Source organism: Electrona antarctica, assembly GCF_951216825.1.
Source record: "Electrona antarctica genome assembly, chromosome: 8".
Lineage (NCBI taxonomy): Eukaryota > Metazoa > Chordata > Actinopteri > Myctophiformes > Myctophidae > Electrona > Electrona antarctica.
In genome coordinates, this window is record NC_136789.1 from 11,685,966 (window position 1) to 11,711,726 (window position 25,761).

Below are 25,761 nucleotides of genomic sequence, written 5' to 3' on the forward strand. Positions count from 1 at the left end.
TAACTCAATATTGTCCATGCTATTTAGCTTCCCAACCTTGTCTTTCAGGACAAGCACCAACATTACAGACATAATGGATTCAGGGAGGGCCCCATGATCCATGAGATAGTAGTAGAATTCCTTCAAGTAAGGATTACCTCAGCCATTTGACAGTCATCTGACATTTAGCTTTTATTGTGTTTTCAAAAAGCACCTGTTAACACGTCACAGACAATTGCGTACAGCTGCAGTTTCTAGGTGTGTTCACTTGATTTAGGCTTTAACAGTAGGCAAACGGCGTGCCAAAGCAGTGATATCATATGATTATTAACTTATTATCATGCAGTACCAAACTTGAGAGCAGTTTTGAAGCAGTATATACAGCATGTATTTAAATGCACCAATTATGATCACGGGCCATACAGACAAATAACAAATCACTGTTTCGTTATCATAAATAAATTATTAGTGCACTGCTGACCACACTATAGCAAAACAAAATGGCAAATGCAAGCGAATGATGAACCCAGTACTGACATTCAGTTAAGTAAACAGCTGCATAATACTGACAAAAAGCATTGGCATTCACTTAAATGTAACAGAGAAAGTACAGTAAACACAATTGCGTCACATTCAACAGTGCAAGCATGGCATGGACATTACATCATACAGTTACAGGCTTGTGACAGACAGCTTGCCAAAGCTATTAATCTGCAACCAGTGGATGATATAATGAATGAATCTGAAGAAAAGGCTAATAAATAAATAAAAAGATAAAAAATGCACAACCAGGAATAACTTTCTTACGTTACAGAAAGCCAGCATCACTACTACACATAATAATGGAGGCAGGTTTGGGCTAAGTTTCATTTATACTTCATGATTCATTATGAAAACTACGATTTACCTGATTAATACTTGGTTGCGCATGCTGTTGAGCACCGAAAATAGCTGATCTCAAGCTCACAACGCCTTGTAGGTCGGCTATTTTCAGTGTGAGATGCAAAGTAAGAATTGGGTGTAACATTATGATTGTAAACAATGGACCAACTGCTCATCCACTGTCAAGACACTGAATGGGAATTATTTTCCAAATCTGGTCTTCATAGAGCAGCTTTGGATTTGACATAATAATGAACAATGTAGAAGTTCAAGTTCTCTTGTTGCTGCCTTCAGGAGAGAACTGCATATGACAGGATAACAGACATTACATGGAATGAGTTTCCGCAAGTCACTTTGAAGTCACTTTGAATCAGATAGCTAACAGATTGATACAGTACATATAGGCACACGTGGTGCAAATAAAAACATTTTATGAAATGTGCATTTAAATGTAGTGACAATTATTGCTTTGGCTACTACTAAAACAGCTGATAACAGTGTAACATTCAATTAAAAGTGATTGGAACATCAAACAATCATGACTAAGATCAAACATTCAGAAATGAAACGGTGGAAACTATTTTGCACACCTGAATATATATATATATATATATATATATATATATATAGCGAACAAAGATGATGAACTTCACCTATTATTTTAGTAGCCAATCAGGGAGAAATGTGACCAGGGACATTTTCTTTTTTACAAATGCCCCAAGTAATACTATAAATTGTACAAATTGGACAAATAAAATATAGTAAAATCAAAACAGTATTTGAAAACAGAAAGAAATTACAAGTTCACAAAACAATTGTCTTGTAAGCCCACAAGTGATAAACATCTGTGTAATTTCTCCACATTCAGTATTTTGGCAAGGAGAATTATTTTTGTGTTTTTATCATGCATTTACAAGAAATTACCTAAAACTATAGTACAATCTCTATATGAATGAGCTAAAAGTGATTAATTACATAAATATGTCTACCCGAATGACACAATTTGATTCTGCAAATCATTTTCAGCTATATTTTTTATGCTTCAGGTCAGTTTCATATACAACGCTTCTGTATTAGCTCTTGCTCGTTTTTAAACCTAAACTTACATTTTAAAAAACTCTTTTGCCACCTTTTCAGTTCCTATTTTACTCACCCTGTCCAAGAGCCCTTAACCTCTCATTCCCTGTGGCCACAAAGTTGTGTTCTATTGGCTGAAAGAACAAATCACTTGCTTGCATACATAGTGGGCAAAGTATACTACCGTACAATCATATGAACCATTAAAGCAACTGATGACAATGATTTACTCATTAAATGTGGCACAGACTCCTGCACCCCTACAATCGCTGTGGTCACATTGGATGCTGGTGCTCCGACATTGCAGTGAGTGGGTATAGGCAGTGTGTGTGTGTGTGTGTGTGTGTGTGTGTGTGTGTGTGTGTGTGTGTGTGTGTGTGTGTGTGTGTGTGTGTGTGTGTGTGTGTGTGTGTGTGTGTGTGTGTGTGTGTGTGTGTGTGTGTGTGTGTGTGTGTGTGTGTGTGTGTGTGTGTGTGTGTGGTGGTTACATGCTGGCTATGTGAGCTGTTGGCAGTGCCATGACATGACGTGATGCTAGCTATAGGGGAACTTGGGTTCAACAGGGAAGATAGAGTTGGCCCCCAGACATTGTAACTGAGGCGAATCGTTTTCATTTGGTATTTTGTATAGAACTAAACAAAGGGTGTCGTGATAATTACTCTACCTCCTGGATGCCTGGGGGAAACCTCTTGTACGATTGTATATTTTACTGAGTTGGGTAGGATTGGCCAGAGGGGAAGTGAGGTTAACCACTTAAACCCTAATACTCCATTGACCGGTGTCCCCCAGGGGTCTATACTTGGCTGCCTCCTTTTTTCCATCCACACCAAATCTCTTAGTCGAAAATAGCCGATATACAAGCTGACGTCGTGCATTGCGACACGTCGTGAGCTTCTGGATTGGCTATTTTCGCGGGACATTCGCCTGTCATGACATGCCCAGAAAAGGGAGGGACACTAGGGTTCCCGTGGTAAATCGGTCCGGGGTTTACAGGTTGACCAGGTGGAGGTCTGAGGCAGAGAAGTGGGGACACAGTGCCATGTCGGGGTTCTTCAGCTGGCGCAGGATCCTTCTGTGGAACTTGGAGCGAACGCGATTGAACTCCATGATGTCACTGGGATCTTCCTCGACCCAAAAGCGGTGGAACTCCTGCATCAGGTAACCTGAGGGCAGTGAAGCAAGTGACCAGAGTTACTTACGATGGCAGATGGCATGATAACGCTTCACTCGGTCAGTTACAGAGTAAAGTCCAATACGTTGTTTTCCTCCTTTTTTAGGGGTGAGAGCCCCTCCTATGTCCAGCTTTTGTGTATGTGCAAAGTACAAATGTTGTCCTACACAAACATTAAATGCCATTGACAATGAATGGACAATTATGAGTGTTTGTGTAAACACAAACATTGCGTAACACCTTCGTTGAAGACGAAGGTGAGGACGCAAATTCTGATTGGCCGGAACGAGATGATGTATGATCTGGGTGTGATTCTTTTGTATTACTAATACAAAAGGACCTCTTAACAATTCTGTTTTTTGTAATGACTTACCGGGCCATAACCACAACAATCTTAGCCTAATTATGGTGCTTTATATTAATGCACAGCAAAAAAAGAAGAAGGAGTAGTTCACCCAATATATGACTTTATTTTCTATCAATTACAAACCCCACAAAGCCTTGAATTCCATCCATCCATCCATCTTCAACCGCTTATCCGTAGTCGGGTCGCGGGGGCAACAGCTCCACCAGAGTGCTCCAGACTTCCCTCTCCACAGCAACATTAGTGACTTCCTCCTGGGGGATTCCGAGACGTTCCAAGGCCAGTGAGTCAATGTATTTCCTCCAACTGCGCCTTGGTCTGCCCCGGGGTCTCCTCCCAGTGGGACGTGCGTCGAGGACCTCCCTAGGGAGGCGCCCGCGAGGCATCCTAACCAGATGCCCGAACCACCTCAGCTGACTCCTTTCCAGGCGAAGGAGCAGCGGTTCTACTCCGAGTCTCTCTCGTGTGACTGAACTTCTCACCCTATCTCTAAGGGAGATGCCAGCCACCCGTCGAAGAAAACTCATTTCGGCCGCTTGTATTCGCGACCTTATTCTTTCGGTCATGACCCACACTTCATGACCATAGGTGAGAGTAGGAACGAAGATTGCTCGGTAGACAGAGAGCTTTGCCTTCTGGCTCAACTCTCTTTTCGTCACAACAGTGCGATACAGCGACTGCAATACCGCCCCTGCCGCTCCGATTCTCTGGCTGATCTCCTTCTCCGTCCTCCCCTCACTCGTGAACAAGACCCCGAGATACTTTAACTCCTTCACCTGGGGTAATGCCTCATTCCCTACCCGGACTGCACAATCCACCGGTTTCCTGCTGAGAACCATGGCCTCAGATTTGGAGACGCTGATCCTCATCCCAGCCGCTGTACACTCGGCTGCGAACCGGTCCAGTGAGAGCTGAAGGTCTTGGACCGATGGTGCCATCAGGACCAAATCATCTGCAAAAAGCAGTGATTCAACCCTTAGGTCACCGAGCCGAATACCCTCTCCGCCACGACTTCGTCTCGAGATCCTGTCCATGAAAATCACAAACAGGATAGGTGACAATGCGCAGCCCTGGCGGAGGCCAACCCCCACCGGAAACGAATCCGACTTACTCCCGAGCACACGGACACAGCTCTCGCTTTGGGTGTACAGAGATTGGATGGACCTCAATAAGGTCCCCCTCACCCCATACTCCCGCAGCACCTCCCACAGGACCTCCCGGGGGACCCGGTCATATGCCTTCTCCAAATCCACAAAACACATGTAGACCGGACATGCATACTCCCAGGCCTTCTCCAGGATTCCTGCAAGAGTATAGATCTGGTCAGTTGTTCCACGGCCAGGACGGAATCCACATTGCTCCTCCTGAATCTGAGGTTCGACTATCGGCCGGACCCTCCTTTCGAGCACCTTGGCGTAGACTTTCCCAGGGAGGCTGAGTAATGTGATACCTCTGTAATTGGCACACACCCTCTGATCCCCCTTTTTAAATAGTGGGACCACCACCCCGGTCTGCCATTCCCTCGGCGCTGACCCAGACTTCCACGCAATGTTGATAAGGCGTATCAACCAAGACAGCCCCTCAACACCCAGGGCCTTCAGCATTTCTGGACGAATCTCATCAACCCCCGGAGCTTTGCCACTGTGGAGCTGCTTAACTACCTCAGTGACTTCCTTCCGGGAGATTGACGACGATCCTCCATCATCCTCAGGCTCTGCTCCTGTCAGGGAGGGTGGGTCTGATGTTATTGGGTTTAGGAGTTCCTCAAAGTGTTCCTTCCAGCGCCATACGACCTCCTCATTTGAAGTCAGCAGAGTCCCATCCTTACCGTACACGGCTTGGATGGTTCCCCGCTTTCCCCTCCTGAGGTGTCGTACGGTCCTCCAGAACAACTTTGGTGCCGCCCGAAAGTCCTTCTCCATGGATTCCCCGAACTCCTCCCACACCCGCTGCTTTGCCTCAGTCACAGCCGCGGCTGCTGCCCTTCGAGCCTGTCGGTACCCTGCAACTGCGTCCGGAGTCCCCCGGGATAACATATCCCGGTAGGCCTCCTTCTTCAGTCGGACGGCTTCCCTGACCTCCGCTGTCCACCAGGGAGTTCGAGGGTTACCGCCCCTTGAGGCTTGAATTCAAGTTTTGTATTTATTTTTTATTCCTTTATCAAATAATTTGATGACCAGCGGAGTCTCCGGAGGCAGAGTCTCCTATTGAGTCTCCACATCGGTCATCACATTTTTGGCCTAATGTGACAAAAAAGTCTCCATGAATTCAAGGCATCATTGGGTCAGGGTGTGTAATTCATAGAAACTAAGTCATTCTTTGGGTGAAACTACTCCCTTAATGAATAGAACATTATTTTTAACCAATCCGTATGGTATGGTATGTTGTACAACATCTGCAGTGGTTGGAGGTGGCCCCCCTGCTCTTAAATTGATACATGTAATCCCTGGTGTCAGCCTGTCAGGTAGGACAGTGGTTATCAACCTTTTCAGGCCATGACTCCCAAAATAATCATATTTGAAGTGGGGACCCCCCCCCCCCCCCCTGACAAGCACTTGGTATAAGTTCAATTCTGATTGAGTAATGGTCTTTTTCTTTCCTTCCCCCCACCCCACCCGACAGCGATGGCGATTATGTAGGACCTGCTGTCCACACATTAATAATAACATACATCCCAACTAACTCACAGAAGGTTTGCTGGAAGTGCATCAGGTTGGGCATCTCTGGTGCCACGTTGTACAGATGTGTCTTCAGAGCCCCACTCACCATCAGAGAGTAGGTCAGCTCTGTGATGTTGATGCCCACAATGGCAAAAGAATAGCTGAATGGGACATAACAGAAACAATTAATTACTCACTTCTGATTCATAGATGAGTGCTACAGCGCAAATCTATGATAACATTCAGATGACCTTGATCAAATTAAAGATTGATCTCTATCTGGGCTGATTGGTCTACTCTAAAAACTATAACTCAGATTATATCAGATGCATAAAAGCAAGTAGCCTATGCTTGCACGCTCGCGCACGCACGCACGCACGCACGCACGCACGCACGCACGCACGCACGCACGCACGCACGCACGCACGCACGCACGCACGCACGCACGCACGCACGCACGCACGCACACACACACACACACACACACACACACACACACACACACACACACACACACACACACACACTTTTGATGGTATTTGACCTACTGTATACTGCACATGATTGTTTCAGTATGACTAGACACTCACCCAATAGCTTTGTCTATGGACTTCTGTTCCCATTCTGATTTGCTCATCTCACTGTGAAGGACAAACAATTTACAATTTAGGCATTTAGCAGACGCTCTTAATCCAGAGTGATTTACAGTAAGCAAGAACAATACAACAAGGTAATACATCATAGAAATACAACCAATACATAGAAATAGTCATCAAGAATCATAAGCGAGCTGCAGTAGATTATCTGTACAGTGAGGCTGTGAGTATACATTAAAGAGTGCTACGTGCTATGTCTACATAAAATGCTAAATTCTAAATCTAATAAAATGCTAAATTCTAAATCTAAATTACATAAATTTTGCCTGTGCTACGGGCCAAGATGGAGTCTGCAGAGGTGAGTTTTCAGACTACGGTGGAAGATTGGGAGTGAGTCTGCAGTTCTGATTGCAATGGGAATAGAAGTGATAGATTCAATCCAGTGCTGTTCTGTCTATGAGCGAAGGACACTGAGGTAGCATTCAACTATGACCCTTATGGGTCTTTTTTTGTTTTTTTAGTTTTTAAATCAACATGTTTGCTGTGCATAATATTCATAATGCATATCAGTGGCTGAAACATTGCCCTTTGCTCATTCTGCAAATAATGCTAAGATTCTGGCTAGTGGAAGCAAAAGAGTATCATATACTGTATAGCATAGATGTGGGACGGTGCAGATAAGACTAGGAAACGTTTTTCATGATGAATGGATGAACGAAACAGCAAAGAAGGGTGAGAGATAAATGCACAAAACAAGGCTATGAATTCAGCACAAAACTGTGAATGAGAGTGAAGCGAGTACCTTGCCTCCCCGTGTGTGCTCCTACAGTGAATGAGAGTGAATGAGAGTGAAGCGAGTACCTTGCCTCCCCGTGCGTGCTCCTACAGTGCATGTGAGGAAGAGAGGGGAGCAGTGGGGGAGCAGTGGGTAAATGGGACACAATGGAGGAGGCGGAGGAGAGAAAAAAAGGCAGAAGAACGGTGTTCCTTTGAGATGAGACAGCTCGTTGAGTTTCTGATCGAAGCAAGAAGCCAAAACAACACAGCACAAATGGATGATGGACGTCAGTAAAAAAGTTGCATTTGAGAGAGGGACGTTATAAAGACAGAAGAACAAGCGTGACTAAGCGAGAAGCAGAGAGTTATGGATAATGTGTTGTGTTCACTCAGTCATGCATGCATGTGCAGGTGTGGGGTGTCTGTAATGAAGAACGGGATCAACGTACTTGTGTTTTGGTTGTAGTGAGTCATGCAGCACCTGAAGAGCGGTGGCCTTGTCGTGCTCTGCAAAATACCTATAAGGAAGTAGAGAAAATGGCATTAAGTCAGTTAAAAAGACGTGACGTAATTTCAAGATTCTAAAAGCACAATGGCTTATTGGCGTGCCGTATACCTGTGGACAGATACTACTACATGTACAGCTATCATGCCTGTGCATATGTGTGTTCTCTGAGACTCATGATAGTTGAGTTTACATATTAGTTTACGGTATTATTAGCCACTATTTGTAACAGCACTATTTGTAAGAGCATGCACCACACGAGTCATATTACACAAGCGTGCCGTGTACACAATAAATACACAAGCAGGTCTCTCTCTCTCTCTCTCTCTCTCTCTCTTACAGTAAGTTGTGGAGGCCCAGCAGGCCCATGCCTCTGAAGTCAGTCTTTGGATCGCTGCCTTGGAAGCCAATCTCACACCACTGTTTGGAGATGCGACCAGTGAGAGGTGTGTCAGCACGCAATTCCTTCCAAAGCTGTAATGCAAACACGCACGCACGCACGCACGCACGCACGCACGCACGCACGCACGCACGCACGCACGCACGCACGCACGCACGCACGCACGCACACACACACACACACACACACAAACACACACACACACACACACACACACACACACACACACACACACACACACACCAGTTACACTGAATGCTGCAAGTAACTGGATTGGCAATGCAATGCAATACGATAGAATACTGGTAATACTAATAGGGTGAGGTCAACCCTTAGATTTCCATATATGGAGCGTGTCTTGAGTGTACAGGGTTTGATGAGTACCGTCAGATCAACATATGGAATGTCAGAACAGGTCAGCTCCATATATAGAGATCTAAGGGTGGCAGCGGGGGCAGTGTCTTGAGTGTACAGAGTTTGATGAGGTCAGATGAGGTCAGATGAAGTCAGATCAACATATGGAATTAATTCAGTGCTGTCGCTACCGTGCAATCCGCACTGCGAGTAGGGCAACGCGCCGATGGGGGAAACAAATAGTGCCAAAAAGTGCCAAACCGACCCTCAAAATAACCATTTTCTCTGCGGCTCCGCCGCGTAATAACGAGCGACCGTGTGTGCGTCCTCGCAAACAGCGAAAATAGTCGATCTGCATGAGTAATAGCAGCACTCTCGGCGGGAGCGGGGCAGCACAAATATCCTACGAGTAGGGCAACCAAATGGTCAGCTACGTCCCTGAATGAATTCTGTATTGGCCATCCATTTATGGAGATCTAAGGGTGGCAGCGGGGGCAGTGTCTTGAGTGTACAGAGTTTGATGAGGTCAGATCAATATATGGAATGAATTCTGTATTGGCCAAATTATGGAGCGTGTCACAAGGCGTGACTGACGGACTGACTTCATAGTAAACTGCGACCTACAGTCGCAACAACTATAGTGTATACCTTCATGAGCATGTCCTCATGCTGAAGGTTCTCACAGTCATATGGTTCCCTGCGTAGTTTCTCCACCTCGGCCACTAGGTTCCTGTAGCCTGCGATCTGGAATAGACTGGCCTGGAGAGAGATGCCGAGCCTACGGACAGAAGGAGGGCAATGGAGCAGGTTAGCATGGATAGAGGCACTGAGCCTGGAGCTCACTGATCTCATCAAGCTACACTAATCCAAGACGACGGCCAAGGAGTTCGAGACAGCTTTGTTCTCACACGCTCAAATGACATTTTACACAAAAATTGTTACATATTATGCGAAGGATGATACTGTAGCTGCTTTCCTCACAGTTAATGCACTTGCACGATCTACAGTTGATATAAAACTCCATGACACTATGTTATTCCACAACATTTCAACCGGAAGTACTGTGATGCCAAATACATCACTTCCCTTTTTCCTTTTCTTTTTTTAAAATTCAATTTCTGGCGCTAGAGCCAGACGAGCTTCTAGTGTTTATAATAGTAGTAAGTGGGCCGACCCATATCTTCCCAGATGAGTTCTATGGCCAACAATCACTTTACTGAAAATCTAAAGCCTGATTTTTACTTGATGATTTATACACATGGGTGTGGATTTGTGCAACACTAAAAATAGCAGATCTACAAGCTCACAACGTGTTATGCTGCCATGCGTTGTGTGGGCTTATATTGGCTATTTTCTGGGGCGACACAACACCCAACTAAATGTAAACTGAGGCTTCACTATTTTGTTGCTGTCGGGCAGAGACCTTGTACTGTATCTCCATATTTCAGCTTCTGTTCTTTTTGAGCGATGCAGCCGCTCCAATGCACAGCTTTGTGTGTATGTCTGTCTGTCCATTTGAGCACGGAATCAATGACTTTGATTGGCTGATGTATATGATGACGTTCTCATCATCACATCATGATAAAAGGCAACGCTTACTTCACACAAGTGTGATTTTTGTCAATTAATGCCCTACTACTTCATACAAGAATGACGCAAAAAAGTATAGCGAAAATAGCCGATTTTGGAAGTGAAAGTTATTGATTCAATGAAAAGTATTAACAAGAGCTTGTGACTAAATAATGACATTGCATCCATTGGAACACAGGTTATTTTTTCCATTTCCTGAAAAAAGCTACCGTTTTGGACATTTGGACCAGTGGTTCCCAAACTGTTTAGCCTGTGACCCAAAACAGAAATTAGACATTCTCCCGGGACCCAAACTAGTCAAAATAGCTACTAATATCTACTAGCAAAAAACAAGGGGACCAGGGTCCCGACCAGGTCTTTGGGAAACAAGGGCTCATTGTGGTGAAGACATGAGACTCTCACTGGGGGTTGGTGTCAGGGTTGATCTTCTTCAGGACCATGATGTCATCGATAGTCTTCTCCACTTTGTCAGGGTGGACACTGAGGGCAGACTGCAGCAGCTATGGAAGCCAGTCCAGATATAGGAGGAGGGAAGTGGAACGACAAAAATGAGAGGAAAGCGGCGCACGGCCAATAAGAGGATTGTGGAAAGATAGGATAGTTAAGTATACGCAGTCGGGGAGGAGGGGGGAGGATACACGGAGAGTGAGCAAATGCAACGTAAACACAGATTTCAGGCAGAACGCAAAGGCACAGTTGGATTAAAATAGGTCATCTTGCTCTTAGGAATTCAGAGATACTTGCCTCGTTCCTGGAGTATCTGAGAGAGGACTCTGAAAATGAGATGTTGAATAGAGTCAGACAACTGCTTTTAAAGTATACAGCATTACAGCACTCTTATTATAGTGTAGATATAGTATACATAATTATACTGAATGTATTGTATATACACCTATGGGGAGAGAGAGAGAGAGAGATAGAGAGAGAGAGAGAGAGAGAGAGAATTGTCATATACTGTACAGTATGAATACAACATTTATCTCTCTGAAGCTAGTAAGCTACATATCGTCTCTGTCGGGTGGAAACCTCATTATGTCCAATACTGTTACTTTCAGGATTGAAATAAGAAAATAGCAGCAGATCTATACTTAACTATACCTTTGATGCTTTTAGTGACGCTGTAGTATGATCAAGTAGGACATTTACAACAACAAAAAACACAAAAAGATTGAATGTGGAGATAAAACATTTCTACCCGACAACAACGATATCATAAAAACTTAGAAGAAAGCCCCATTCAGGCAATGACTGAGCATACCAATTTTGTGGGTCCTGCGGGCCCCAGGTTTGTGGTTGTAGCAGAGGCGCTGCAGCTCACAGCGGCCTGTGAACTTCCTGACAACAAACTTAAACCCCCGCCACAGGCATTTGCAGTACAGGAACACAAAGAACTGTGTCACAACCCTGGAAAGAAAATTGGGGGTGAAATAATTGTAAGGTAGATAGTTTGTGGATAGAGCAATAGTGTAGATTTAATTGACTCAGATAGCTTATTTGGCCCCATATAGTGGTTCAATACTAAAAATGCAATAATTTTCCTTCCTTTACTTTTTTTTTACTGAGGCAGAATAGACAACGGTGTCAGTGGGACACACTTGCTGTTATGGCTAATTATAAAATAACACACATTTTTTTTACAACTTATAACTTGTACGTTTTAGCCAGTTTCAAATCTAGCTCCACCACCCATGGGGTCAAGACATTTGTTGACACGTGGCCCTATATGGACTCTCCATTGTGCAAATGCTTCAGCTGCTTCAAGCTGAGGTTATCACCCAGAGTTGAATGACAGAATAATTCTATTATTATAACATTCTATTTCTCTCTCTCTCACGCACGGCACACGCATGCACACGCACGCAAGCACGCAAGCACGCACAGAGAGAGAGAGAGAGAGAGAGAGAGAGAGAGAGAGATGACAGAGGATAAGAAAGAAGAGGACAGGTAAGAACAAAGACGGTAGTCAGATAGCATAATAGCTCTTTTCCAGCAGAGAGGGTTTGCAGCTATTTTTAAAAGCCAGCGGGGAGCAGCACAAATGGAGATGTGGGTGGCTGTCTTGGGAAATGCATAGTGACCCATTAAGAGGAAGTGGAGGTGGAATGATCTTGAGAGCGATCTTGAATGGACACACACGCACGCACGCACGCACGTCACAACACACACACACACACACACACACACACACACACACACACACACACACACACACACACACACACACACACACACACACACACACACACACACACACACACACACACACACGGTACACCTCTGTATTAATATCAGCACGTAAAATCTTCCTGGTCATAGCAGGAATTCAGGCAAGTGATAACTATATTCCTGGTGGTTCACGACACGCCCCCCCCTCCAGCGCTGAGAATCAGCAGATGCGTAAGGCTGGGACCGAGGCTAGAATCAGCAGATGCGTAAGGCTGGGACCGAGACTAGAATCAGCAGATGCGTAAGGCTGGGACCGAGGCTAGAATCTTCAGATGCCTAAGGCTGGGACCGAGGCTAGAATCAGTGAATGAATGAGGTTGAAAGCACTAAGCAGAGTGAGAGCCACCCTGTCATGTCTCAGCCAAGTTGCCTTGGAAGGGCCTTGAGCACCATGAGCACTGCCAAAGGGACGGGAGGGAGACACAGCGCACTTCACAATGTTTGCACATACACCGCCAACAGAATTGAGAAGCGCCCTCGGCCACTGACTGACCCCGCAAAACACTTAAGCCTCAGCCGCCTGCAGGATTATACCCATTGGCAAGGTCTGATTGAGAGACAAAATAATCAAATTGCAATGCACGGAGAAGCTGCATTAAATTCCCGGCGAATATCACACTGGTGACGGTTTTCACAATTAAGGACCATTGAGGATTTGTAGTACAAACGAAGCACTGCAACATGAAATGACGGGAGTTCTTCAATCAATGATGACTGTTTACCTCAAAAAATGTTTCATCTTGCCGGATGTGTGTCGCCTTTACGGTGCTTGTGCTCTTCAGAAATATCCTAAAAAAGAACAAAATGAATGTTATAATATATATGCATAATGCATGATCAGAGCAGCAGAGATAATGTTCTCGTCTGGTGGTTTATATAGCGTGGAGCTGTCCGTGGTGCTGAAGGATCGCGGAATCGGCTATAATGGCATAGCTAACAACACTAAACGCCCGCTGTTCACATTTATTTTTTATTTTTGTATTATAGTGTAATAACGTAGACTACTAAATATGGAAACAGAGTCCCACTACCACTATTCATGTTTTCTGTTGGCCTAGTGCACGATAACCAGTTACCAGGCTAGTGCTGGAGCCGAGAGACTCATTAGTACCCATGGCACATCACCACGCATAGCATAATCTGTGCAAATGTCCATATAGGCTATAAACCTCGATGGGCGCTTTCACAAAGAAACGTGCATTATGCTCAAATAAACATTCTCCCTCTTACCGATTTTAGGAGAGGTGGGCAACAAGATGGGATGCGATTAAATTGCAGCGGGTCGTTGTGTTTGTCCTCTCTCTCTCCACTAGACAACAGTTACCTGCTGCTGCTGTTCTTCCATCTTGATGTCGTCACTGGGAGCCTGAGCGGCTTTCGGTGTTCAGCCTCCTCAACAGCATCGTTCGCAATGCAGAATTATGATTATGGTCACCTCGTGCGTCCAAACACATTAATTAAACACCATTAAATGGAATGGAGTACGAGGGAGACAGAACTGCTGCTTTGGTGGATCATTTGGTCACTAAAACATCGAGTTGCTTAACATTAATTGAATTGAATAAATTCATGTCAGCTCAGAGACAATTGGATCTACAGATTAGTCTGTTTCAGGGGTATGCAGCTAAAAGGGGGTTTCACTCCGGGTCTTATTAGCTATATAAACACCTGCTAAGCATAATTAATGACCATGTCAGTATTCATTTTGACAGCAAATTCTGATTTAGTCTTAGTCCGTTTTATAGTCAACAAAATTAACACTGGGCCATGTGTCATGTCTTCTTTTCATGAAATAATAGATTTTCATAAATGGCCCAAAACAGGGTCTGCATTTATCTTTACATGATGCTGTCAAAGAACAACGTGGGATGTATACTCACTATGTGTCGTCCTGCTATAGCAATTGAAACACAGACTGACCACCTCTAGTTAAACCTCACATCTATAGACTGATTAACATTATGAGAAACAATGTAGACTCCAAGAGAATATAAAAGTTTATTTAAAAACAATATATTTTGTTGCAAATTATTGTATACGTTTTGTGTTCTGAGATTCTCAGAATTATAAAGGCATCAGAAACTTCATAACTTGTATACTTTACTTTAAAAAGTTTATTTTTAAAACATTACATGGAACTATACTGTATGTGTGCATGTGTGTGTAAACAATTGGCAAAAGAAATACAGTGTTGAGAAGAAAAAAAACTAAAACATTTTTATCAACAGTAAGGGTGTCTAATAAATAACTGGACCACTTATTCCTTATACTGGCTAAAATGGACACAAACAGCAATTCAATTGTCACTACATTTTATCATGGATTGGAAGAATCTCTGAAAACAGCCACTAAACAATGAGCATGTGTTTTCTCTGGGAAGCATTAACATTAAAGGGGGATTCCACTCAAATGTAAATTGGGTTGATATCAGCAACTAGAATGGCACTCAGAAAGAGGATTCTTGCTACAAGGCCCCCATGTGGCTAATGTCAACATGCAATATATCGCCCTCATGTGTTCAAAATGGAGTAACAACTCCTCCACATTTCTTTCCTTTTGTATATCCAGAACTGCAGAACTGCTTGCTAACAGCTGCACAATTCTCTGACAACAATCTCAACTAATAAAGTCTGCAGATCTACAAGCTCACAACGCAACACGAAAATGTAGTATCACCAAACTGTGAATAGTACACATCTCAGGAGTGCTTGGTCCGAGGTGGTCTCTAGTAAGTCCATCTTCAGCAACTGTAACTTGTCTCACTTCTTAGTCTCTTTTGTCCTGCTGGGGTGGGGGGCCTAAGAAGGCGGTCAATTCTGTAAGACAGTCTCCAACAATCGTCACTTGTGTCCCCCTTCTTCCCTCAGTCTCTTCTAACTGGAGCAGCTGGTCCTCTGTGAGGCCACCCCTGGCCTGGTCCGCAGCAGACCATGCAGCAGGAAGCTCACAATCCACACCTCTGGATTCAGCCTGGTGTGTGTCAGGGTCCGTGGGAATGACGTTGAACATGATGAAGCCCACAATGATGACCACAAACGAGACAATGTAAAGGTTTGAGAACTGCAAGAGGAGGAGAAGAAAACAGTATAATCAGTTTGTGTGCTCATAGCTTCACGTTGCAGTGTTCATAGTATTGGTTTTATACCATTCAGACTATGGGTTTTATGGGTAAGTCTCCCATTGGCTTAGAGGCAGCGATAGAGACAAGGCAGCCAATCATGAAAATGTGTCCACTACGGTCACTACTAGAGGTAGTAGTGAATGTAGGATGCTTTACAAGCACCTGGCAAAAGATTATGCAAAGAACTTTGGCACATACTGTAGCACTTGCCCAAACTTTATTTGTTCTGGGCTGGGTGAGGGGAAACATAAAAGGAAAGAGAGGGTGCCGTATTAGCCCTTGGGTTGATATGGCATTAGCTGACGAGTTAGACACAGCGGTTCCCAAACCTTTTAGGCCATGCACCTCCTGCCCTAGCCGACGCACCCTCCACATGGAAATATAAATCGCATAAGCTATAGAGACATATATTTCCTATTTATCCACAAATATGCACATATATGAACCTGAATATGGCATATATATATGCAGCAAAGGCTATATTCTGCATATACTTGCCATATATTGAGTTATTGACATAATTTTTAAAATAAAACCATAGCACCACCATTAGCCTTTTCATGTCACGCACCCCCTAGAAGGCGCTCGCGCACCACAAGGGGTGCACGCACCACAGTTTGGGAACCACTGAGTTAGAGTATGCTAGTAGTGCCACAGTGCGCCGACCTTGCTACTGAAGGAACTCTCCATGTCAAAGTCAAATGTACGAATTTCAGCCACCAAACATGATTGCTGCAGATTGTTTTTGTAAACTCCACGTACGAGTGAGAAAACACTGGAGTCTATCCAGGCGCAAAGGAATCCAAACACAGAGTGGAAAACAGCTAGCGACCTTCAGCAGTTCACAGAATGTCTGTGCACCAACAAGAGCGAGGTGGGCCGCTGGCAGCAGCTGCAACTCCCATCCCACATTGACGGAAAATCCCAGGTCTCATTCTCATTGGCAGTAATGTTAATACATTTATTTAACCACTTAACCCTATATAGTTTGTTGACCCCTCCTTTTTTCCCTAAACACCAAATCTACGAGCATTTTCTTAAGCACCTGTGGAAATACTTGATCCAGGCTACTGAAATTTACTCCGGCTATCTTTGATGCTGTTCTTACAATCCTTTTGATGTGTTTTTTGTCCTTTAAGTTCAGGTTTCCATACCAACAAATGATAGAGAAGGAGATAACTGACTTAGGTCACATTCCCACCTAATACTTCGGTAGACTTGATGCGAATGGGCAGAGAAATTGGGATTTTTGCATATTTAATTTGCTGTGGTTTGCCTTCACACTGTCATCCGCAGCAATTGGAAACGCAGCAGGATGGACCTTTATCAATGTGTTACATTCATAAACTAGCCTACACAGTGAAATCTATGGTGTTAAAATTATACTCATAACGTGCATGTGTCGTGCCGTCTGGGACTGGACCCCCCCCCCCCCTCTCTCACTATACGCACGCAGCCACGCACTGTTCTTTTGGGCATGGAGGCACAGCGTTGAGCGCACTGATATAACAGACAGCAGCGCAAAATGTTTACAAGTTTATCGAGATGAAAGTCCCTACTCCCCAGTCCCCACACAGTGACAGCACTCCATGTTTACGGCACGCACAGACAGAATATTCTGTAGGCTATAATACACTGCAGTGTTTTTATGGGTTTCCTTAAGCAATCGATTGTACTCGTCCTCATTTTGATCAGGGCTTCAGTCTCCTCATTCGACCACGTGCACGTCTATCCACGGTAACGGGACATCTTTGCCCTGCGTAAAATATGCCTTCTCCGTCTCCAACTGTGTTCAGCTCCTCACCCGCCACATTGTTTGCTTCATTGCCTTTATTTACTGCGGATTGCATTCACACCTGCACCGAATCGTAATCAAGTGCGATTGGAAGCGAAGCGAAACCCCCGTTTTTGCTCGGAGTAGAATGCGGTTCTTTGATACGCATTAGGATTCGAATGAGCCTTCACACCTGCCAAACGAAGTGCACTTTCTGACAATGCGCAGCAGGATTCGTTTTAAATCGCAGCAAAGCTTTCTGGTGTGAATGTCACCTAAATGAAAGCACTGTAGAACAGTTTCATTAGCGATTTATCAACCTGAAATTTGGCAAGCCTCCTCAAACAAAAGAGGCATTGTTGACCTTTCTTACACAGCATTTGACAGTTCACATAACATTTCAGCAGAAGGTAGAAGATGTTAGTAGGCTGGATACAATTCCATATGCTTCTATCGTTCTACCATACTCATTAGTTATTTATTATGTATTTATTATTCCGTATACATTACTAAAGAAATGTATTTACTATTTATTCTCTCATTACTGCATTACTGTATTGCACTTCTGGCTAGCCGCCACACTTCATTTCATTGTCAAAGTATTTGTATACTCTTGTGCAGTGACAATACATTTAATCTAATCTAATTAAAGGAATGCATAAATAAATAAATAAATAAATAATAATAATAATAATAACTAGAACTGCACTCTGTCGAGTGCCTACTTGCTTGTTGCCACACTAGTAGGCCATAAATGGCCTACTAGTCCGCAAGCAGAGCGTGCAAGTACTGTAGACCGCTACAAACTTTCAAATCTCAGCCTCTCTGTGAAAGAACGTTTGCAATATTTAATTATTAGGTTTAGCTATTTGCTACGTACCTTGCTTTTGGAGGAAAGAAAGTAGCATTTTGAAGTATGGTAATGATTACTTATGCCTGTTATGGCAGTGGTGTCAGATTACATACATGTATACATAGGGGCATTACCTTTAGTCCACCCGACACTGAAACATATCATTACGTCACCATCGTAAACCAATTATACCCTGGCATTGGTACATATCTTCATCACGTCATGGGACATACGCTTCGTAGCATGACGGAAAACATACCTGCACGGTCTGCTTCCGTATGTCCCGTGCCAGCATATGACGTCATATCATATGCTGCTAAGGGACATTGGTACATATCTTCATCACGTCATGGGACATACGCTTCGCAGCATGACGGAAAACATACCTGCACGGTCTGCTTCTGTAGGTACCTTGCCAGCATATGACGTCATATCATATGCTGCTAAGGGACATACGCATCGTAGCACCTGACTGATAACATTACTTGCACGCTCTGCTTGCGCAAGTAATAATAATACATAACATACCGTGTAGTGGAAGAGGAAGAGTCCACAGAAGAGGCTGAATAGGTCAGATGTGAGCAGAGAGAGGTTCACCGCAGTAGCGCTGGTTATCTTCACCACTACGGGCATGAAGATGTACAGTGCAAACATACAGAAGGTATATGCTGCAAACAGCAAAACTGTTGAGAGAACAGAATGAGAAGGCTTTAGTAGATGCATCAGTGGTCAACCTGATACTGCACGGTAAACCACTATAATCGCAACATTCAACAAAATAGAAAATGAACTTACTGATATTGAGATTCCACTTTATTTCCCCGGCTGCACTTATTTCCAGGGTGGCGCTGAAATTCCACATACAATAGAATTAGTGGGGAATAAAGCACATACTTCATACATTTAATGGGCCAATTGAATAGGAAAGCAGTCAAATTAAATACTATGATAGAAGACGTTTCCCTAATACATTTGTAACATTGTAAACCTTAGGTTTTACTGCACGTTGTGGTAAAACTTCTACTAAATGTTTCAAATGAGAGTTTGGTCTTGGAAAAGTGGATTGATTGTGTATTTATTTTTTTTACCCAATAGCACATTGCACAGAAACAGGAATGGTGCCGTCCATCCAGTGACCATTAGCCAAGTATTTTTTAATGTCATGTTGCCTTGGGTGGTAATTATCTGGTGGTTCACCTATGCACATTGTACAATGACTTTTAGGGTGAAAAACAATCTATTAGAATACACATGGTGTTCTCTTACAACTGTATGCCGCTGATGAGTGTCCCGAAGAGTCCCATCATGCCCAGGAACTCCACTCGACTGCAGTTCTTCACTGTGTGTTCCTGACACACATTGGACATGGCATAGAGAAAAGCACTCAGCAGTACCAACCCATCTCCTAGGAGGAGATTACTGCCTAGGGAGTGAGTGAGTGAGTGAGTGAGTGAGTGAGTGAGTAGTGTGGAATATAAAGCAGGCGATTCTGGCCAATAGCTCATTGCTTATCGCGACCGAAGGTCGCAGTTAACTATGGAATCGAGCATTTCCCGGCAGTGTGTCGTGCACCATCAGTGTGTCAGGCATCATATATGGTGTCCAGGTCTCGTGACATCATGTGACATCATCAGGGATGGAGATGTGGAGACCCTGATGTCATAGTAAATGCGACCTTCTATCGCAGTTAAACCCATATATGGAGATCCCTGATGTCAACACTATTGGCCAGCAACTCTACATCTGACCTCAAACCCTTAGATCTCCATACAGTATATGGATACATTTCAGAACCTGTTCTGACATTCCATATGTTGATCCTTCCCCATCCATCCTTCCTCTTCGACATCCATCCTTCCTCTTCGATGTCTCCCTTTTGACTTATACCTGTCCATTCAAATTTCCAGCTCTAGACGGGCCTGCCCCAAAGTTATTAGTGCAGCTGTGCCCGGCAGCCGGCGAAAACTAGAGTTCTCAACAGGCCCACCTGTCCATTCAAACTCTAGACAGGCTAGCCCCAAAGTTATTCTCAACAGGCCCGAAAATTAAGGCCCGCCCCTATCTGTGCCCTCATCAAACCCTGTACACTCAAGAGAATGTCCCCGCTACCACCCTTAGATCTCCATATACTGTATGGAGCTGACCTGTTCTGACATTCCATATGTTGATCTGACCTCATCAAACCCTGTACACTCAAGACACTCAAGACCTCGCCCTTTAGGGCAAGGTCGCTTCTCGCCCTCAGGCGTCTTACAGGTCTCATTGCTGTCGGGCAAAAACCTCTTAAACCTTTTTTTTGTAAATTAACGGCAACGTCCTACTTTATCATGCTAATTTATGATTTACTACAGTAACATTCTACAGTAACTACAGTCACAGAAAAACATCAAAGTACCAGATCCACAAGCTCTGCTCTTTTTTTATTTGAAACCTGAAAAGTAACGGTTTTGGACATATGATGTTTCCACCCGACAGAGACAATATACTTAGTTGACCGTCCGTAGCACCCCAGGGCTCTAGGTCCACTAGCTTGTACATCTGCTATTATCTATCGCCCCATTGTTCTATAAAGATTCATCTTATTCCTGCTGATCCTAGAAGCACCTTACACTTTCAAGACATTTTAATCTCATGTGAGCATCCGGTTGGCTTCTGCTTTTTTTCTCTGCATCTCTCAATAACTTCAAAACATTAAACAAAAACAACATGCCAAGTTCACTGATCCAACAATATTTGCAAAGTTGCTTTTGAATATTTTGGCCAGTTTATAATAATGATCAAAGTGCCCTTACTGGATCCTTGGTCTCTTCCGGCCATCATGTCAGCTCCTACCATTGCACCCACCCCTAACAGACAGACAGCCACAGCCACAAAGTGGACCGGCCTGTATCGTGTCCCCAGGACACACCAGGACAGCACCATCAGGACTGGGATGACAAAGCAGTCCAGAAGCTGAAAATACATTAAAATGCAGACTGTGACTTTAATGGCTTAAACCAGACAAAACCACAGCAGGAAAACGTGTCATACTGACATACTGCTCCACAGGGAATAAAGCGGACAGAACTAGAGGTGAAAGAGGGTGACTAAAACTAAAGTTACAATCCTTGAGTTTTAGGTCCTCTCCCCGGAGGAGAGCTAATTGCAACTGTAACACCCGGGTTTAAAACTTGGGTCTCCTGGCTCTCTCTGATTTTTATTATTATTACAAAACACACCATCACTTCAGCAATATACTGTATATATTTCGGCCATTTGAAAATAACAGATCTGCAAGCATAGGACATTCTGCACAATGACTTTGGTATTTTAAGTATATTTTGATGCTGATACTTTTGTACTTTTACTCAAGTACTTATTGAATACGGGAATACTACTTACTTAATAAGTAAAACATGCAAGTCCTTCCACCACTGGTGTCCTACCCAACAACATGGTCTAAGTTTCTCAATGGAAGAGTTAGGGCACTTCCAACCACTGCATATGAGCTAGTTATATTGTTTTATTATTATTTATACATACTTATACTACCATACACAGATTAGTTACAATGTTTTATTCATTAAAATAAGTCCTGGATTGCATCTTTTAAGATGACTTCAAGGTTCATAATAGTTCAGGATTAGGAGCGTAACTATGAAAGACAATGGCATTTTCAGATCAAGTCGATCAGTTCACTGTTTGGGAGGCAGCTCCTAATCCTTAGGCGATAATATCTGACTTACCTGTATACTTGTCAGTGTGGTGTACTGGTAGGCCTTCACCACTACATAGTTTGCCTCCACATCAGTGAGACCCATCAGCAAATACTTCCACCACTTGGTTTTTAAAATCTGCAAAATGTTGCCTTCCCCTATAGAAAATGTATGCAATAGAGACAAGAGATTAGTTGCTATTGCTTTGTCATACATAGGATTATGTCTCCTCCTTTATATCCCCCTACCTACCACTTTAAACCTGGCAATTTGACATGCCCAAAACCAATTTGGGGCATGTAATTATTATAGTCAGGTACAAATTTTAAATGCGACCATTTTTGTCTGTTTAAAAGACCTACAAGCTGCAATATGTTGTGAACTTGAACATCAGCTATTCTTGAAAAATCACACCTGTGTAAACTGAGTGATGCAACCTCTCTCTCTCTCTCTCTGGCACAACAGTGCCACTTTTGCCCCTACTGGTCACAGTCACAAAGGTGAACACATACATAGGTGACACGGACATTGCTGTTCCTTGGAGTGGTTCCACCACTCAAAAATACAATAAAAAATAAATCGTGGCTCTGTGGTGGTCAACTTAAAATGACAGTAGTTTTTTGGTTTATATTTTTACGACTCTCATTCTACTCGTTCACTAACAATATCAATCCTTAGAAAAATAAGCCACAAGCAACGTGATAAATGTCAAGGTGACCTTTCCTGAAGCAGAGTGAGGACGTGTAGACCAACAAAAGTAGAGCGTAGTTCATGAAACTCTGCAGCATGGGCGTCTCCACCCCGGCATCCACCAGGTACTGGCTGCTCACTGCCGTACCGCATATCAGCAACGACAAGGCCTGGCCCATGGCTAAGGTCTTCAGCAGACGCCTGGGAGAGGTAAGCAAGTGCTTGGTCACGGTGTCAAGTCAAAACAAAGGTTTTTAGTTGTGTGTTGTTATTTAATAAGATTTGTCGTTTTGTTTGGCAGAGCTGGCCAGATTGTGTCTGGGGCACTACACGTCCATCACATGTTTTCTTTTAAACCAAACATGAAATAAATCTAATTATTATATGGCTTGGTTGAATGCTTGATTCTGATTGGTCAATCGCTGAATTCAGCGGTGAGTTATCTCTTGATAATGACCGCTCCGCTCTATAACAGACCGCTGCCTAATCAAACCCTCTGAGCACCAGCTGTGCCCCGCTTGATTTACTACTGTTTCCAACATGACAGCCATGTAAACACAAACACACAGTGTCATTTACAGATAAACATTACTCTCAAAAAAAAAAAAGGAAAACATTTGAGCGAGAAATAGACAAAGCAGTACCCGAAAATGGATTATTTTTGATCAACTCACTTGTTTTCCGACCGACAGTGCTCCAGCCTTGCAGCTGGGCAGACGCAGCCAGAACGAAATTATAGAATACTTTTTTGTTGTGTTTTGGGCAATTTATTAATTTATGTTAGGTAGCCATGTAATAAGTGGGATAATATCTGGCTAGGTGGTTATTGTCGGGAGATAATTCACCGACAGGGAGTTTAACCACCTCGGCGATCTGACATCTCCCGACAATGACCACCTAGCCAGATATTATCCCTTACTTAAAACATTACTCACTGGTTCATTTTCATTATTGGGATTTTTCCTCTCTTTTTTTAAAGACACCTTGCTGAGGTAATAAGCTACCGCCAAACCTACTGATCAATGAGCTTGTAGATCTGCTATTTTCAAAATATTTGTATTTATTTATTTGAAAACTAGAAATGGGATATTTAATGACTACTTTTACTTTTGGTCCTTTAAATATTTTTGATTCTGGTGCCAATACTTTTGTATTATTATTACTCAAGTACATTTTGAATTCTGGACTTTTACTTTACGTTTTTCTATATTGCAGTATTGACACTTTCACTTATTAAGTATTAAGAACTTTAGTACTTTTTCCAGGCCAGCACTGTTGGTTAGCTGAACGCGCATCGCGCACTCACCGTGTGAAGACACCTTTCATCTTGCTGCGAAGTCTCTGGGAAGCCCCAGTGCACTTTCCGCATGTCCTGTCCTCCATGGGCGCAGAACCCTCCATCTCCTTCAGAGGTGAAGCTGGAACAAGACAAGCCGTTTCAAAATAAACATTCTACTGTAAATGGGTTCAAGTTGAAATATTAAGCTGTTCTGTTCCAAGTCAGGTCTAGTAGTCTTTTGCATGCATTATCTACATCACAAGGACAGGCATATGGTGCATAATCTGTTCAGGAATGTGCTGCTCATTAAATGGATGTTAGACTCATTCCTCCTTTGATAAGAGTCACAAAAGCTTCATTCCTCCAGTTAACATAATTAGACAGCAGATGATGATTTCCTGTTTTTGGCTATATAGAAGTGTACATTTGTACGTCTCTAAATGTTATGATGAATTGAAAATGGTGGACCCTCTTGTAAACAAGTGTAATACTTTATGGTGTCGCACTGTCGTCCACTCACAGTTGACAGTTTTTGTATTGAGTTGTACTTGCAATGTACTGTAATCCTGCAAACTGATAATAAATACTTCAATCAATCAATGGGTGGCAATACTATGTCTCCCAATTAGAGACAAAAAATGTGCACGTTTATTAAGCACAACCATTGCAAGCCCCGCTGCCCCATAATGGCACCTCTCCCAGGAGCGGAGGGCGAGTAGATACATGTATTGGATTTTTTTAATTCCATTTTCAATTCATCAGAACCGTACAAATACACTTCCTGGCTCCATGAAAAAGGAAATCATCATAGTTAAAAAGGTAGGGAAGGAAAAGACATAGGTCCAAAGGAGCTCAACCCGGGGGGTCCGGAGACGGGCTAGAAAAGACAAAAAAGGTCCCATATGGGGCTAAACCATATTGTATTAGCACGGTTCGCTCCCTTAATGATCTACCTGTACACAGCTGGGTTTCATTTCCATTCATGGTTAGTTTGATAGGCGAGTCGTCAGCTGAGACAAGTTGACATCATGATTCTTCTCCTCACAATTCCATGAAGTGTGCGACAATCCATGCGACAGGTCCTCCAGCACATGGTCAACCTAGCATTTATTTACACAGCTCTCAATGGGCCGCCTCGTACGCTGTGATTGGTCAGAACGACAGTCTTTTTACCACGTGACATCTGCAACGCGCAGCCAAACTTGACGTTACGCGGATGAAGGCGTGCCTGTGTGTGTGTGTGTGTGTGTGTGTGTGTGTGTGAAATGAAAAATGAAATGAAATCTATATTTACCCAGGGTATCTGGGCTAAGCTCAAGAACTTGTTTCCAGCCAGGCCCTGCTCATAGAACACATTTCATCGTAGTGGTTGATGCCTTGTTCAAGGGCATTTCAGCGGTGGTAATTTTAACGTGTCGGACGGCTGGTTCGAACTGGGAACCTTCCGGTATCTAGACCGCGCCGCTATCCGTTCGGCCACCGCTGTGTGTGTGTGTGTGTGTGTGTGTGTGTGTGTGTGTGTGTGTGTGTGTGTGTGTGTGTGTGTGTGTGTGTGTGCGTGTGTGCGTGCGTGTGTGTGTGTGTGTGTGTGTGTGCGCGCGCGTGCGTGCGCGCGCCCGTGTGCGTGCGTGCGCCCGTGTGTGTGCGACAGAAGGAAATACCGACACTGTGATAGAGAATGAAAACAAGACAGTTGTTTTTGAGAAACCATGCTGTCCTTGACACTGTACAAATGTTGTCTTGTTCGCTTAGATTTCACTCCTGCAGA

General features: G+C 43.6%; 2 protein-coding genes across 2 annotated transcripts; both read right to left on the minus strand.

Annotated features, from left to right (window-relative positions):
* Positions 1–2,925: 2,925 nt before the first annotated feature.
* Positions 2,926–13,926, minus strand: elmod1 (ELMO/CED-12 domain containing 1; the record flags this gene model as incomplete). The annotated part of the gene is made up of 10 exons (XM_079508024.1): positions 2,926–3,101; positions 6,161–6,294; positions 6,724–6,774; positions 7,956–8,024; positions 8,352–8,485; positions 9,414–9,543; positions 10,758–10,855; positions 11,100–11,128; positions 11,614–11,761; positions 13,906–13,926. 10 exons carry the CDS (start codon positions 13,924–13,926, stop codon positions 2,926–2,928), a joined length of 990 nt encoding a protein of 329 aa, XP_079364150.1.
* Positions 13,927–14,565: 639 nt separating this feature from the next.
* Positions 14,566–25,112, minus strand: slc35f2 (solute carrier family 35 member F2). Its single transcript, XM_079507393.1, has 9 exons — positions 24,947–25,112; positions 24,021–24,132; positions 22,743–22,915; positions 22,055–22,182; positions 21,122–21,281; positions 19,596–19,752; positions 19,125–19,177; positions 18,858–19,012; positions 14,566–15,641 (listed from the first exon to the last, which is right to left on the minus strand). Exons 1-9 carry the CDS (start codon positions 24,975–24,977, stop codon positions 15,348–15,350), a joined length of 1,263 nt encoding a protein of 420 aa, XP_079363519.1. The 5' UTR covers positions 24,978–25,112; the 3' UTR covers positions 14,566–15,347.
* Between the last annotated feature and the right edge of the window lie 649 nt (positions 25,113–25,761).

What these genes read in the sequence shown, in the direction of transcription:
- slc35f2 (XM_079507393.1), bottom strand. Translation starts at nt 24,977, where the DNA reads ATGAATGGAAATGAAACCCAGCTGTGTACAG. An exon ending in CCACACTGACAAGTATACAG is followed by an intron (nt 21,282 to 22,054) that starts GTAAGTCAGATA and finishes ATGTATTTTCAG; the next exon opens with CTTCTGGACTGCTTTGTCAT. An exon ending in TCTTCCTCTTCCACTACACG is followed by an intron (nt 15,642 to 18,857) that starts GTATGTTATGTA and finishes CTCCTCTTGCAG; the next exon opens with TTCTCAAACCTTTACATTGT.